This window comes from Geotrypetes seraphini, chromosome 13, assembly GCF_902459505.1.
Source record: "Geotrypetes seraphini chromosome 13, aGeoSer1.1, whole genome shotgun sequence".
Lineage (NCBI taxonomy): Eukaryota > Metazoa > Chordata > Amphibia > Gymnophiona > Dermophiidae > Geotrypetes > Geotrypetes seraphini.
The window spans coordinates 55,790,522-55,804,750 of NC_047096.1; the positions used below are offsets into that span (position 1 = coordinate 55,790,522).

A 14,229-nucleotide genomic window follows, 5' to 3' on the forward strand; every position below is an offset into this window, starting at 1 on the left:
TTAAATGGTCATTTTTCTTAATGGAGGAGAGTAAACAGTAGAGTGCTGCAGGGGTCTGTACTAGGACCAATACTATTTAACTGATTTATAAATGATCTAGAAATTACAGATGACACTAAGCTGTTCATCAAAGTTGTTGAAATGCATGAGGATTGTGAAAAATTGCAGGCAGACCTTAGGAACTTGGAAGACTGGGCGTCCAAATGGCAGATGAAATTTAATGTGGACAAATGCAAAGTGGTGCACATTGGGAAGAATAACCCAAATCACACTTACCAGATGTTAGTGTCCACCTTGGGGGTTAGCACCCAAGAAAAGGATCTGGGTGTCATTGTAGACAATACGATGAAACCTTCCGTCCAATGTGCAGCAGCGGCCAAAAAAGCAAACAGGATGCTAGGAATTATTAAAAAAAGGGATGGTTAACAAGATTACGAATGTTATAATGCCCCTGTATCGCTCCATGGTGCAACCTCACCTGGACAGTTGCATTCAATTCTGGTCTCCTTATCTCAAGAAAGATAGTGGCGCTAGAAGAGGTTCAAAAAAGAGCGACCAAGATGATAAAGGGGATGGAACTCCTCTCGTATGAGGAAAGACTAAAATGGTTAGGGCTCTTCAGCTTGGAAAAGAGACAGGTAAGGGGAGAAATCCTGAATAGAGTAGAACATGTACAAGTGGATCGATTTTTCACTCCGTCAAAAATTACAAAGACTAGGGGACATTTGAAGTTACAGGGAAATACTTTTAAAACCAATAGGAGGAAATTTTTTTCACTCAGAGAATACTTAAGCTCTGGAACGTGTTGCCAGAGGATGTGGTAAAAGCAGATAGCGTAGCTGGTTTTAAGAAAGGTTTGGACAAGTTCCTGGAGGAAAAGTCCATAGTCTTATTGAGAAAGACATGGGGGAAACCACTGATTGCCCTGTATTGGTAGCATGGAATATTGCTACACCTTGGGTTTTGGCCAGGTACTTGTGACTGGCCACCGTGAGAACGGGCTACTGATGGACCATTGGTCTGACCCAGTAAAGTTATTCTTATGTTCTTATGCCTGGGATCCCCTTGGTATGAAATCTGAGCATGGGTGTCTTACATCAGAGAGCTGGGACAAGAAAAAGCCATATCAAGGAAGAGAAACCAGCTGCCAGCAGTACAAGACGAAAAAGGACTTCCTCATTTTCAAAGGATTTGAAATCCCCACGTATAAAAGGAAACCCCATGACCACAACATAAATGAAGAAATTCTTAATGCAATAGTTAAGGATAAAGGATAGGTTCATTTCCTAGAACCAAAGAGCAACATCTGATCTAATCAGTTCTGTATAAGGAAAGGCAGACATGGCTTGAAGCTCAGCATAGGACTCGCATTGAGGGATACAGGTAAACAAGGTCTCATCTGGGAACACCTAGGTCTTTATCAGGAAGCACCTAGTTAAGCCTCCGCGTGTGGGGTCACCGGACTAGATGGACCAAGGGTCTGATTCGGTGAAGGCATTTCTTATGTTCTTAAGTAATGTAACGTAATGTGATATTTATATTTCACCAAATCCTGATTAGGTTCAAAGAGGATAAAATCACTAAAAAATGTTAAGAAAAGAACTTTCTAAATAAATATGTCTTCAAATTTTTTCAAATCAGGAAAAAGACCCAGTTTTAAAATCTCTTGGTAGAGAATTCCAAAACTATTCTGACTGATAACAAATAGAGGGTAGTAATAACTTATAAAATAACACCTCGATACGAGAGCCCCGTGCAAGAGAGTTTGAGAAGAACTGGGGAAAGAAAATAATTTAACTAAGCATTTTAGAGAAAATCCATCAAAGATTTTAAAAACCAAACAGGCCAGTTTAAAATTTATTTAGTCGAAATGAAGCTTGAAGAATGGTCTGAAATTTGCCAGCTAAGATATAATGTTAAGACATGTAGGTCATGCATTTGGGCTACAAAAACTCTAGGCGATGGTACAGTTTAGGGGTAAATAATTTTTGTGCATGAAAAAAGAGCAGGACTTGGGAGTGACCATATATAATGACCTTAAGGTGGACAAACAGGTCAAAAAGGTGATGGCAAAAGCTAGAAGGATGCTAGGGTGCACACTATGGCGAATAGGAAAAAGGAAGTATAAGACTGGTTAGACCTCATTTAGAATATTGTGTACAATTCTGGAGACCACACCTTCAAAAAGATATGAAAAGGATGGAGTCGGTCCAGAGGAAGGCTACTAAAATGTTCACTGGTCTTCGTCATAAGGCATACGAGGACAGACTTAAAAGATCTCAATATGTATACTTTGGAGCAAAGGTGGGATAGGGGAGATATGATAGAGACATTTAAATACCTATGTGGCGTAAACGTGCACGAGTTGAGTCTCTTTCATTTGAAAGGAAGCTCTGGAATGAGAGGGCATCGGATGAAGTTGAAAGGTGATAGGCTCAGGAGTAATCTGAGGAAATACTTTTTTACTGAAAGGGTGGTAGATGCATGGAACAGTCTTCTGGAAGAGGTGGTGGAGACCAAGACTGCCTGAATTCAAGGAAGTGTTGGGTCAGGTACGTGGGATCTCTTAGGAAAAGAAGGAGAAAGTGGATGGGCCATTTGGCCTTTATCTGCTGTCATGTTTATATCTTTCTATACCAAAATAACCCCACTGCTAATAAGTATTGGAGGGAGCAACCACAATCATTCAAACAAAAATTAAATCATAAAAAATAATAAATAAATTGTGGAGAAAAACAAACTTCAATACAGTGGTTTCTGGGCCGCAAGGAAACCAAAGGAACCTGTAACATCACTAGAATGAAAAAAAACTCCACAACATAAAATTTAGTCATTCAAAATAAAAGTTTTTCCAATACTGTAAACTTATTGAATTTCGGCTCCACACCAATAAACTTATGTATGAAGGCTACAATAGTGAAAACATCATAGCAGTTCAAAAAAATGCATTAGAACTGACATGAAACCCATGCAAATTTATTTTGAGCACTGTCCAGAACAAAATATATCCAACACTTATCTCGATTAACTGGAACAGATTTTCTAAGGCGCAGCCATTAGCTTCAGCTCTACGTCAGGGATATATTTTGTTCTGGACAGTGGCTTTACCATTTTAAAGCTGACATTCAAAGCGGTGGGCACTGGAGGATTAAGTGACTTGGCCAGGGTCACAGGAAGCAGCACAGGGATTTGATCTCTCAATCTCTGGAGGCAGAGGCAGCTCAGCCAGTGAGCAACAGCTCTTCTTCCACTTCCCATTCCCTCCAACAGGAAAATGGGCACAGCAAGCCTCACATGCACATGGTCCTACACCATGTTGTAAGCTCCTGTGGAGGAAGCAGGTAGGGAGAAATGAGGAGATAAGCAATGGCAGTGAAGCTTTTGGACTCTGGAGGAGAACCAGTTGCAGAAGGCTTGACTAAGACATCAGTTATCTTTGGGCCAGGCCCAGTATAAATATCATACCTGAACACAAATTCTCTCTGTAGTAGAGGGACATATGAAAGAGAAAACCTGGCAGGGAGAAGTAGGAAAGAAAACAGAGAAAATGCACATTAAAAAGCAATACAGAAATAACTAAAACTAACTTTTATAATAGCCTCTGCAAAAGTGGGAGTAGTTTGTGTGGCGTAGAGAGTGCTGGCCATGGCACTGTAGTGGCAGATGCTGGCTAGACTGTATGGAAGCAGACCCTCACAGTCTGGGTGGTCTGAGCAAGACGGGAGAGGGAAGAAATTTAAAAACGGGGCAATCTCCAAATAGCTGCAAATGAAAAATTCAGCATCATTAAGATTTATAGGGCATTATGAAAATACCATTCAAAATGGCTTACATTCCAAATAAAAATGATTAAGATTGAGAAAAAATAAGAGCAGCCAGAAATTATATATCTTATTAGAAAATGAATGGTATAAACAGAAGAACTAAGACCAGTGCTGGGCAGAGGAGTGTGTGGTGCAGTGGTTGAAGCTACAGCCTCAGCACCCTGGGGTTGTGGGTTCAAACCCCGCACTGCTCCTTGTGACCCTGGGCAAGTCACTTAATCCTCCATAGCCCCAGGTATGTTAGATATATTGTAAGCCCACCGGGACAGATAGGGAAAATGCTTGAGTACCTGATTGTAAAACCGCTTAGATAACCTTGACAGGCGGTATATAAAATCCTAATAAAACTTGAAACTTGCATGGTTTGTGTCCCGTATATGGCGATTCGGTGTTGGATGGGCTTGGAAGAGCTTTGATGGAAACTCCAGTAATTTGGAACATGACGACAGTGCTGGGCAGACTTTTACAGTCTTTATCTTGATAATGAAGAGATGGCTTAGATAGGTTGGAGTGAACTTAGACTTTAAATTGTCTTTTTTTTTTTCTTTGATATTTCTGGGCAATAGACTTTATAGTTTATTGTGAGCTTCTATCCTCCTACTAATGACTGAGGAGTCAATTCAGAGTAGTTTGAATGAGTTTCTGTAAAGGTGTTACAATACAGAGTTATTAATACCGGCATAATTATGCCACAATCAATCATCCTACTTATGTTTCTGGCACATTGTTCATCCTACTTATATGCATATGTTTATACCAAATCAATTGTCCTACGTATATTCACATATAATATTAGGTTCACTATTGCAGCCAAGTGCACAATATTTACACACCTCCTAAGGAGGTTGGCCAATTCAATTAAATATAATCTATATACTTTTCAGTACCCTTTTCTAGTTTCAGGCCTAGATTCTCAAAAAAAGTGTTAAAAAATTACTTGCTGCTATCACATCCGTTCTGGTAGCGAATTTAAAAAAGCGAGTCATTCTCTAAAAAACGCTCATGTAAATGAGGTTGGTGGAAAGTAGTGAAGACTTTTTAAATTTGCATGTGCCCATCACTGGTGATAGCGATGGGCACATATGCAGAAAAATATGCAAAAATCAAACACACAACAGCGGGAGAGATGTTCAATCTCTCCTGCTACCAATCAACACTTCCCCACCAGCAGCAGGAGAGATGCCCATTCTCTCCTGTTGCCACACAACATCCCCCCTGCCTCCGACCCCTCTCCCCCTTACCTTGAATTAGATGGCTGACCAGAGGAATACCTACTCCCTCCAGCCAGCTGGCCTGCCTCTACAAAATGGGCCCTCCCCAGTGCATCCCAGGATGTACCGGGAAAGGACCTGAGGCTCTGATTGGCCTGGACACTTCTATAGGAGGGGCTTAAGCAACCTGGGTCAATCAGAGCCTCAGGCCCCTCCCCAGTGACCCCCAGGATTCACCAAGGAGAGGAAGGCCCATGTTGAAGAGGCGGGCCAGCTGGCTGTAGGGAGTAGGCATCCCTCCGGTCAGCCATCTAATTCAAAGTATGGGGGAGAGAAGTCGGAGGCAGAGGGGGGTTGTGTGTCAGCGGGAGAGAGTGGGCATCTCTGCCGCTGCCAGGGTTTCAAACAGTGCTGTCACAGTACTGGCACCCCTGGACCAGTTGCTGATTTTTATCACCAAAAGCTGACGCTGCTCTTAGAAAATTGCTTGGTGATTTTAAAGAATTCAGCAGAGTGCTCATTTGCATGGCAGTGTTGCAGACTGCTAGAAGACTCACTGAAGATTGAGATAATCCATTTTGATAATCTGCCGCTAAAATGCATGCAGGCTAAACTGTCAGAAACCATGTTAAAGTTTTGAGAATCTGGGCCTTAGTTCCTTGGAGACCTCACTGAGAACATTCTTTTCCTGACACTTTTGTATTTGATGTCTCTGAAGGAGGGAATTTCCAGCAGATGATTTTGGCTCGAGCGTGTTGTATGCTGATGTAGTTTGGCCACTAGCTATTGTGGTTCAGAGAGATGAATGATTTTGTGCGTCAGCAATAGGACCTTGAATTTCACCGTTTTCAATCGGGAGCCAGTGTAGTTCTTTCAGTAGCAGGGTGGCATTTGTCTGCCTCAATTTCCCCAGCAGAAATCTCGTTGCTGCATTTTGTACCATTTGTATCTGTACGTTAGATAGATTGTGAGCCCACCGGGACAGATAGGGAAAATGCTTGAGTACCTGATTGTAAAACTGTTTAGATAACCTTGATAGGCGGTATATAAAATCCTAATAAACTTGAAACTTGTTTAATCATGTATTTTGGAATGCCCAGTAGGATTGCGTTTAATTTAATCATGAATTTATAATGCATGTAACTAATAGGCAGACTGGATGGACTGATAAGGTCTTTATCTGCTGTCATTTACTATGTTACTATGTATATAAATGAATGTCTACACATTTTGAAAAAGAAAAAAAAAAAAAGGTCTTAAAAGCTTTTTCTACTCGCCAACAACTCCTGTAGTAATTTATTCCAATTCAAAGGACCTGAAATTCACAGCATTAAAAAGTCCAGTGGGAAGTCTGCCCCAAATAAACTGGAAGCCCAAAGCAGGAAGAACCTGCTTGGTCAAAAATGTATCCTAAAGTATGAAAGAAGAGAAAGATTCGGTAATGTTTTCTAAGTTATGCTGGCATCACCCTACTAAGGGATTCTCAACCCAGTCCCTGGGATACACCAAGCTAGCCTGGTTTCAAGATATCCAAATGAATATGCAAGAGAGAAATTTAAATGCACAGCCTTCTCTCTCATGCTTGTTCATTGTGGATATTCTGAAAAACCTGACTGGCTGGGTGTGTCTTTCCTCTTTGGAAAACATCCGTTGCTGTGAAGATGAAAATGGCTGTACGAACCAGACAGGTCACCAGCCAAAGCAGAGAAGAGCGAGACTTTCTCGAAAGCAGAAAATCTGACCAGCTGATACCTTCCATCCTTCAGCACACTTGTGATAATACCTTGTACTGATCCATCAAAACCAAATCCTGGAGCCTCACAAAGAATGGGGACCCTGTTCATCTCAACTTGAATGGACTCAGTTGACACTTAGCTCAAGGGCTAGTTGTAAACCGATTAAATTCCTTCTTACAAAATGGAGAATAAAATACCAAATTGTTCCACTTTAAAATGTGCACAAACAGATCAGACATTAGCGGCAAAAGCGCTTGCAACAAACAGCATGCAAATTCTGATGACTATTATGCAATGGAAAGACATTAGCCAGAATGAGGGGCAGTGAACTGAAGGAGAAACAAAGTTGACAGATGGTATGAAGGAGAAGAAACAGGTGAGAGTGAGCCAGAAAGAAAGAGTAGCCAAGAAAATTATTCTGGAGTAGGAGGAGAACCTGGAAGAGAAAGAAACTTGGAGAGAAGATCTATACCCACTAACAAAATGTCAAAGTTATTTTCAGAAAGAAAATTCAAAGTTAATAAATATGTTGGCAGGAATTTTCTCTTACCTATTTAAATTTAAAATAATTTGATTCTAGAGTACAGGGCATCTTGTGGTTGGATAGTCTTTATCATCTATTACATAAAAGCTCTTCAAGAGAACTTTTCATAATGATCTTTAAAAATAGAGAGAATGATCCCCGACCTCCCTCCCCCAACCGATATGAAAAGAAACAAACTACTTACAGGGTTGGTCCACATCACCATAGGAAAAGGGTAACAGTGGAGCATAGAGGGGCTTCTTTGTGTACTGTAGGATTGGATTGCGTTTATAGATCTGTTCCACCACTTCTTGGTTTGAGCAGTTTTCCTGGAGAACAGAAGAATGGATACGGTTGCTGTGATCTCAGCTACTTCAGGTGCAAAGCAGCTAGATTAAAGCCACCTCAGAAATCAGTGCACATTCATGCTACAGAAAGAGCTGGATAAGATCTTAAGGACACCATCCCACCCATCCTCTGGTATGCACCAAAGCCATCCCAAACTGACCTATACCTAGTTTGCTCCTACCTCTGCTACCACCTCCCCAGTTATTTCAGTAGCTTAACTATCTCCACATGAACAATTTATTTCCCTGGTGCTATCTAACCCTGTTACTTTTCATTTTGTTCCTAGTGCAGATAGAAAAATGTTCATCTATTTAAATAATATTATCTAGGCTAAAATAAATCGCTCCTCATTTAGGCTCTTGTCTGTGTTATGCACTAATGAGCTCTCTCCACACCCTTCTTGAAACAGGAGGCCTAAAACCAAATTCAGCCCTCAAAAAGCAGCCCAACTGAGAATAGAGTGGAGTGGAGAATACAGAAATTGCACACTGGGGAGGACATTTAGATACACACAGAGGAGGGGCGTGCCAGGGCATCTATGATGGAGGAAGAGGGTGGGCTATAGAATGCTATTTCTGGACCACATGGCTAGACTAAATTTTTAATTCTAAGAACTCAGCTGATTGAAACTGTGATCATATCTGCCCACTGTGTGCGGTCTTCGTGACAAGGCGTATGGGGACAGAATTAAAGATCTCAATCTATATATTTTGGAGGAAAGGCGGGAGAGGGGAGAGATATGATAGAGATGTTTAAATACCTACATGGCATAAATGCGCATGAGTCAAGTCTCTTTCATTTGAAAGGAAGCTCTGCAATGAGAGTGCATTGGATGAAGTTAAGAGGTGCTAGGCTCCGGAGTAATCTGAGGAAATGCTTTTTTACGGAAAGGGTGGAAGGGCCTGGGATAGGCACATGGGATCTCAGAGAGAGAGAGAAAGAGATAATGGTTACTGCGGATGGGCAGACTAGATGGGCCATTCGGCCTTTATCTGCCATCATGTTTCTATGTTTAAAGGAAAAGGTACTTTTTTTTACCGTGTACTCAGGTGTGTGTTTGTACAAAAAAAGATAACTATTAAAAAAAAAAATACCCCAATGTCCCTGATGAGCAGTTGGGTTGGCGTTTCCACCGGTGCTTTACTGTCGATGACCTTCTGAATGGCACACACCCAGTGCACAGCTTCATTCAAGTGCTCTGTGAATAACCTGAAACAATGCTTCCGCCCATACACAGTCACATTCCAGTAGCCTGAAGAAATAAGGAAATAAGTCTGTACATAACAAACACAAACAGAGAAAATGAAGACAAATAAACACCACACAGCCTACTCTGTCTGCCCATCTATACCAATTATCCCTCCTTCTTGGAATTATCCCTCTTTCTTGGAATTCCTCAAACCCTAATACCACCAGATCCTCCCACAAATTAAAACTATCCTTCCCCTCGCTAAAAGGCATATCCCACACAGGAAAGCTAGGGACCTCCCTCCACTTCAAAATCACTGAGCTCTGGAACAACCTTACCTCCCCTCTTTAGAACTTGAGCTCCCTCCAAGTTTTCCACAAACATTTGAAAACCTGGCTTTTCACAAAAATGTAAATCTCCCTCCCAATTTAGGAATCAAGGAAGCTGTTATAACTTGGCATCCCAAGTCCTCTAAATTTTCTTCACACTTCTACCTCTAACCCTCTGTTGTAGTTCCTTCCTATTTCTTCCACTGTAAACCGCGCCAAGCTCTACGAACGTGGAGATGATGCAGTATACAAACCTAAGGATTAGATTAGATTAGACCAATTAATAAACTCTACAATCGCTTCCTCTCCCTCTGAGATCGTCTGCTTGTCCCATGCTTTATTGAGCTCAGATACAGTTCTTATCTTCACCAGCTCCAATGGGAGGCCATTCCATGTATTCGCCACCCATTCTCTAAAGAAATTATTTCCTTAGATTATTCCCGAGCCTATCCTCTGTAATCTTCATCCTCTGTCCCCTCATTCCACAGCTTCCTTTCACTTGAAAGATACTTGCATCCTGTGCTTATGCCACATAGGTATTTAGAACATAACAACATAAAAGTAGCCTTACCGGGTCAACCAATGGTCTATCAAGCCCAGTAGACCATTCTCACGGTGGCCAATCCAGTTCCCTAGTACCTGGCCAAAAACCAAAGAGTAGCAACATTCCATGCTGCTGATCCAGGGCAAGCAGAGGCTTCCTCCATGTCCTTCTCAATAACAGACTATGGACTTTTCCTCCAGGAAACTTGTCCAATCCTTTCTTAAAGCCAGCTACACTATCTGCTCTTGTCTATCATCTCTCTCTTCTCCTGCCTTTCTTCCAAAGGGTACATACTGAGATCATTAAGTCTGTCTCCACTTGCTTTATCATGAAGACCGTGGACCATTTTAGTATCTGCCCTCTGGACCGACTCCATCCGGTTTATATCTTTTTGAAGGTGTTCCTGGTATCCTGCTTATCTGTGAGCAAAACACGCTGACAAATGAAACAGGACTTTTCCCCCTGACAGGCAGCATTCACACAAGAGCCAAAAAACTAGAATTCCTAAATTAACTTACAGGACCTTCTGATGGCCTGGTGAGATTCTTTGATAAGTCAAACAGATAAAGGCAAGGGCAGTATCTTTTGAACCAATGTCTTTATTTAAAAACTAGTGTTTAAGCCCGTTACATTAACGGGTGCTAGAGTAGATGTCTGTCTGTCTGGGGGGGGGTTCTTTGTCTCTCTCTCCTTGGACGCTGTCTGTCTGTCATTAAAACAGTGGTCCCAACAAGGATCGACTGCACACGTGAGTTTTGCTCTCAAGAGTCCTTAAAGCAAAAGTGTCCCCTGAGGAAAGCATTTCCTTGTTGGGACCACTGTTTTTAAATAAAGACTATATCATTGGTTGAAGAGACACCTCCCTTGCCTTTTTCTGTTTGATTCCAAGGCGAAGTGAGATTCTTTGATAAGTCTTTAGGCTCTGAATCTTATTTGAAACTACTGTAAGGTATGTGAACTCATTTGGAACCTTTCCCAAGTCATTTTTAACTGGAAACGGAAAGCCAACATTGTAAAAGTGCACCCTACTGAAAGTACTGTGCATTATAGGATGCACTTTTGATGAAATTACCCTGAAACGGGAAAAATGGAAATAATCCCATAAGAGGAAATTAAACAAATCTTTTTGGTCACGGCACCCCTACTGACAACTCATAGGATGGATTTTAGAGGATTGAAGTTTAGCTCTAGAAAATGATGATTGCTTAAAACCAGTGGCGTAGTAAGGGGGCAAGTTAGGGCGTGAGGGATGGTCTGTCCCAGGTGCTGGCACCCATTTTCCTCTATGCCCCCAACCACCGCCCCCTCCCCTCCCCCATACCTCTTTAATGTTCCCAGCGGGAGTAGAAACCCCAACCTGCTGCTCGCACCAGCGTCGGCTCTTTCTGACATCACTTCCTGGACCCGTGCCTAGGAAGTGACATCAGAGGAAGAGCTGACGCTGGTGTGAGCAGCAGGTTGGAGTTGCTGCTTACACTGGGAATGTTAAAGAGGTACGGGGAAGGGAAGAAGAGTTTGAGGGTGGCGGGGAAGAAGATGAGGAGGGGCACCACCACCCTGAGCGCCTCTTACCCTCGCTACGCCACTGCAGGTTTTGCCTGACACGTGTTTGCAAGACAACCTCTCACCTGTTTGCTTGTAGGTCTGTTTATCAGGCCACATGACTGAGCACAGACTGGTGAGCACCAGACTGCCCAGTTGCTTGGCAATCTTCTCATTGCTGCTGTAGTAGTCTAGGGAGTCCTGGCTCAGGACAAACCAGTATTTCTTCAGCCGGAACCAAGGCGTCTTTACTCCTCCTTCCACTTCCCGCTGGAGCCATCCTAGAGAAAACAGGCAAGTTACTGGAGAACGCCCCTATCAACTACCAGTATCACATCCAAACCCCTTGCTCTAGCCAAGACAACAATGAGAGCTCAGCATCAAATACACTTTTTCTTCCAGACTCATGGTACAGTGCGCAAACCTTCTCAAAGCAGAAAAAGGGCCTCAGCCTTTCCTTAAAAAAAATAAACAGAGCTCTGTAAATTCAACAATGAGGTTGAGATTGAAAAATGATTTAACTAGGCAGGAGAAATTCAGGGAGGGAAGGGACTTGCTTTTTTTTTTTTTTTTTAACCAAACTTTTTAAACCACCTTCGTAAATCCTCATGCCCAAAATTGGCGCTAAGTGCTATTTAATAATCGGCATTCAACTCAGAAAACTGTTTTTAGAACAGAGATCAGCGCCCATTTTTTCACTGTCCAAAGTGTAGTCCCATCATGGATCAACACAGAAGCATATTGATATTCTGAATAATTCCTAACATTGTATTTGCTCTTTGACCACCACCACCACACACTGAACCGAGGATACCGATGTATTTTCTCCAGTGACTCCAAAACCCTTTTCAGGGTAGTGACTTCTAAATATGGAGGTTGGCATTGTGGGTGCGGATACCATATTTGTAAAAGTAAAAAATAGGACACAAGGCTCTGCCCCCTGCCCCCCCTCATTCCACCCCAGTTCTGCCCACACAAAACCTTACCTCCTCTCCTTCCCTGATCTCGGGACCATGTCTGGAGGGCCTCATGCGCGGATGTGATGTAATGACATCGTCATGTCACACGCGCGACTGCTCGGAGGCCCTCCAGACACAGCCCCACGCTCTGGCAGAGCCAGGGCCTTCCAAAACCCAGACAAATTACTGGGTTTTCCAAGATCTGTCCAGACACCCAAACAGTCCCCTTAAAAAAAAAAAAATAAAAAGAGGACAGGTCTAGTTAAATCCGGACATCTGGTAACCCTAATTGTGGGCCTAAGATTTATTCTGCTCTACTTGCCTTTGGTTTATACTCCTCAAAATGAAATTCAATCTGCCATTTAGAGACCCAGCTCTCCCGTCTGGCAAGATTATCCTGAAATTCCTCAACTTTGAATAATTTGTGCCATCTACTAAGATCACCCAGAGCTGCTGAACAGCACTGGTCCCAATACAGTCTGGTGGGAAACCACATGAGACAGTGGAGAAATTTGGAAGAAGATGGGGTGAAAGGAGATTAATGTTGGGATCTCTTGGGTTATATTTGAACTGGGTTTATTCATGTATCCATTTTATACACCTGAGAAAATGGTTTTCTCTTATCAAATGAATCATGGGTAGGGTTACCATAGTTGTAGTAGTAAAAAAAAAAAAAAAAAGAGCATGTGGCCCTGCCCCGTTCTACCCCCAAACCCACACCCACCCAAACATCATCTCCTCTCCTTCCCTGAGCTTGGGACTCCATCTGGAGAGCCTCTGAGCATGTGCCACAATGACATCACTGCATCATATACGCGCATGCTTGGAGGACCTTCTGACACAGCCCCAAGCTCTGGCAGAGCCAGTGAAGTCCAAAACCTGGACAAACTGCCAGGTTTTCAAAACTTGACCAGACACCTGGACTAGGGTTGCCAGATTTTACGATTGACAGATGGAAGAAGGTTATCATGCCGCTGTACCAGACCACGGTGCGCCCTCACCTGGAGTACTGCATCCAGCACTGGTCGCCATACATGAAAAAGGACACCGTACTACTGGAAAGAGTCCAGAGAAGAGCGACTAAAATGATTAAGGGATTGGAGGAGTTGCCGTACAGCGAGAGATTGGAGAAACTGGGCTTCTTCTCTCTTGAAAAGAGGAGACTGAGAGGAGACATGATCGAAACATTCAAAATACTGAAGGGAATAGACTTAGTAGATAAAGACAGACTGTTCACATTCTCCAAGGTAGGGAGAACAAGAGGGCACTCTCTAAAGTTGAAAGAGGACAGATTCCATACAAACGTAAGGAGTTCTTCTTCACCCAGAGAGTGGTGGAGTGCTGGAACACTCTTCTGGAGTCTCTTGTAGGAGAAAACACCCTCCAGGGTTTCAAGACTAAGCTGGACAAGTTCCTGATAAACTGGGACGTACGCAGGTGAGGCTGGACTCATTTAGAGCACTGGTCTTTGACCTGGGGGCCGCTGCGTGAGTGGACTGCTGGGCAGGATGGACCACTGGTCTGACCCAGCAGTGGCAATTTTATGTTCTTAGGAATATATGCTAGCTACAGTCAACGATGAGCTCCATCACCCCCACTGGGCATTTTGTTACTATATCGTCCACCAATCCTTTGGAACTCGTTTTTGAGACCATAACAAGCGCTTTCCTAAAATTTCAAAGATTACTGATTATTGGTGATATTAATCTCCACCTAGACATAACACTAGCAAAGATGTGATTGAATTCAACAACTTTCTCACCTCTCTGGGCTTTCTCTCTCCCGAGTCCTCTACAACCCATGAAAAGGGGCACACTCTAGACATCATCAGCTTCCTTGACCTTACTGATTTCAAAACTTTAGCTGAAGGTGTTCATTGGGAGCATGTCCCTTGGTCCGACCACTTTTTAGGTACCTTCTGTCTCCCCATTTTCATGTCTCACCTTGGGGATCAAACCTGTGCCACAAAATCTATTACCTTCCGCAAAAAAATTCCAAGTGACCAGTTCTGGACCCAATTTCTT

General features: G+C 42.7%; 1 protein-coding gene across 3 annotated transcripts in view; it reads right to left on the reverse strand.

Annotated features, from left to right (window-relative positions):
• The window catches only part of PLEKHH3 (pleckstrin homology, MyTH4 and FERM domain containing H3), a 187,654-nt gene that overhangs the window by 54,816 nt on the left and 118,609 nt on the right, over positions 1–14,229 (reverse strand). For 2 of the 3 annotated variants that reach the window (XM_033918211.1, XM_033918207.1), the window contains exons 4-7: positions 11,333–11,527; positions 8,737–8,894; positions 7,500–7,623; positions 3,466–3,513 (exon numbers count right to left, since the gene is read on the reverse strand). In XM_033918211.1, the coding sequence (XP_033774102.1) occupies positions 3,466–3,513; positions 7,500–7,623; positions 8,737–8,894; positions 11,333–11,527 (525 nt within the window). The remainder of the gene's footprint in view (positions 1–3,465; positions 3,514–7,499; positions 7,624–8,736; positions 8,895–11,332; positions 11,528–14,229) is intronic. The other variant, XM_033918212.1, reaches the window with a different exon arrangement.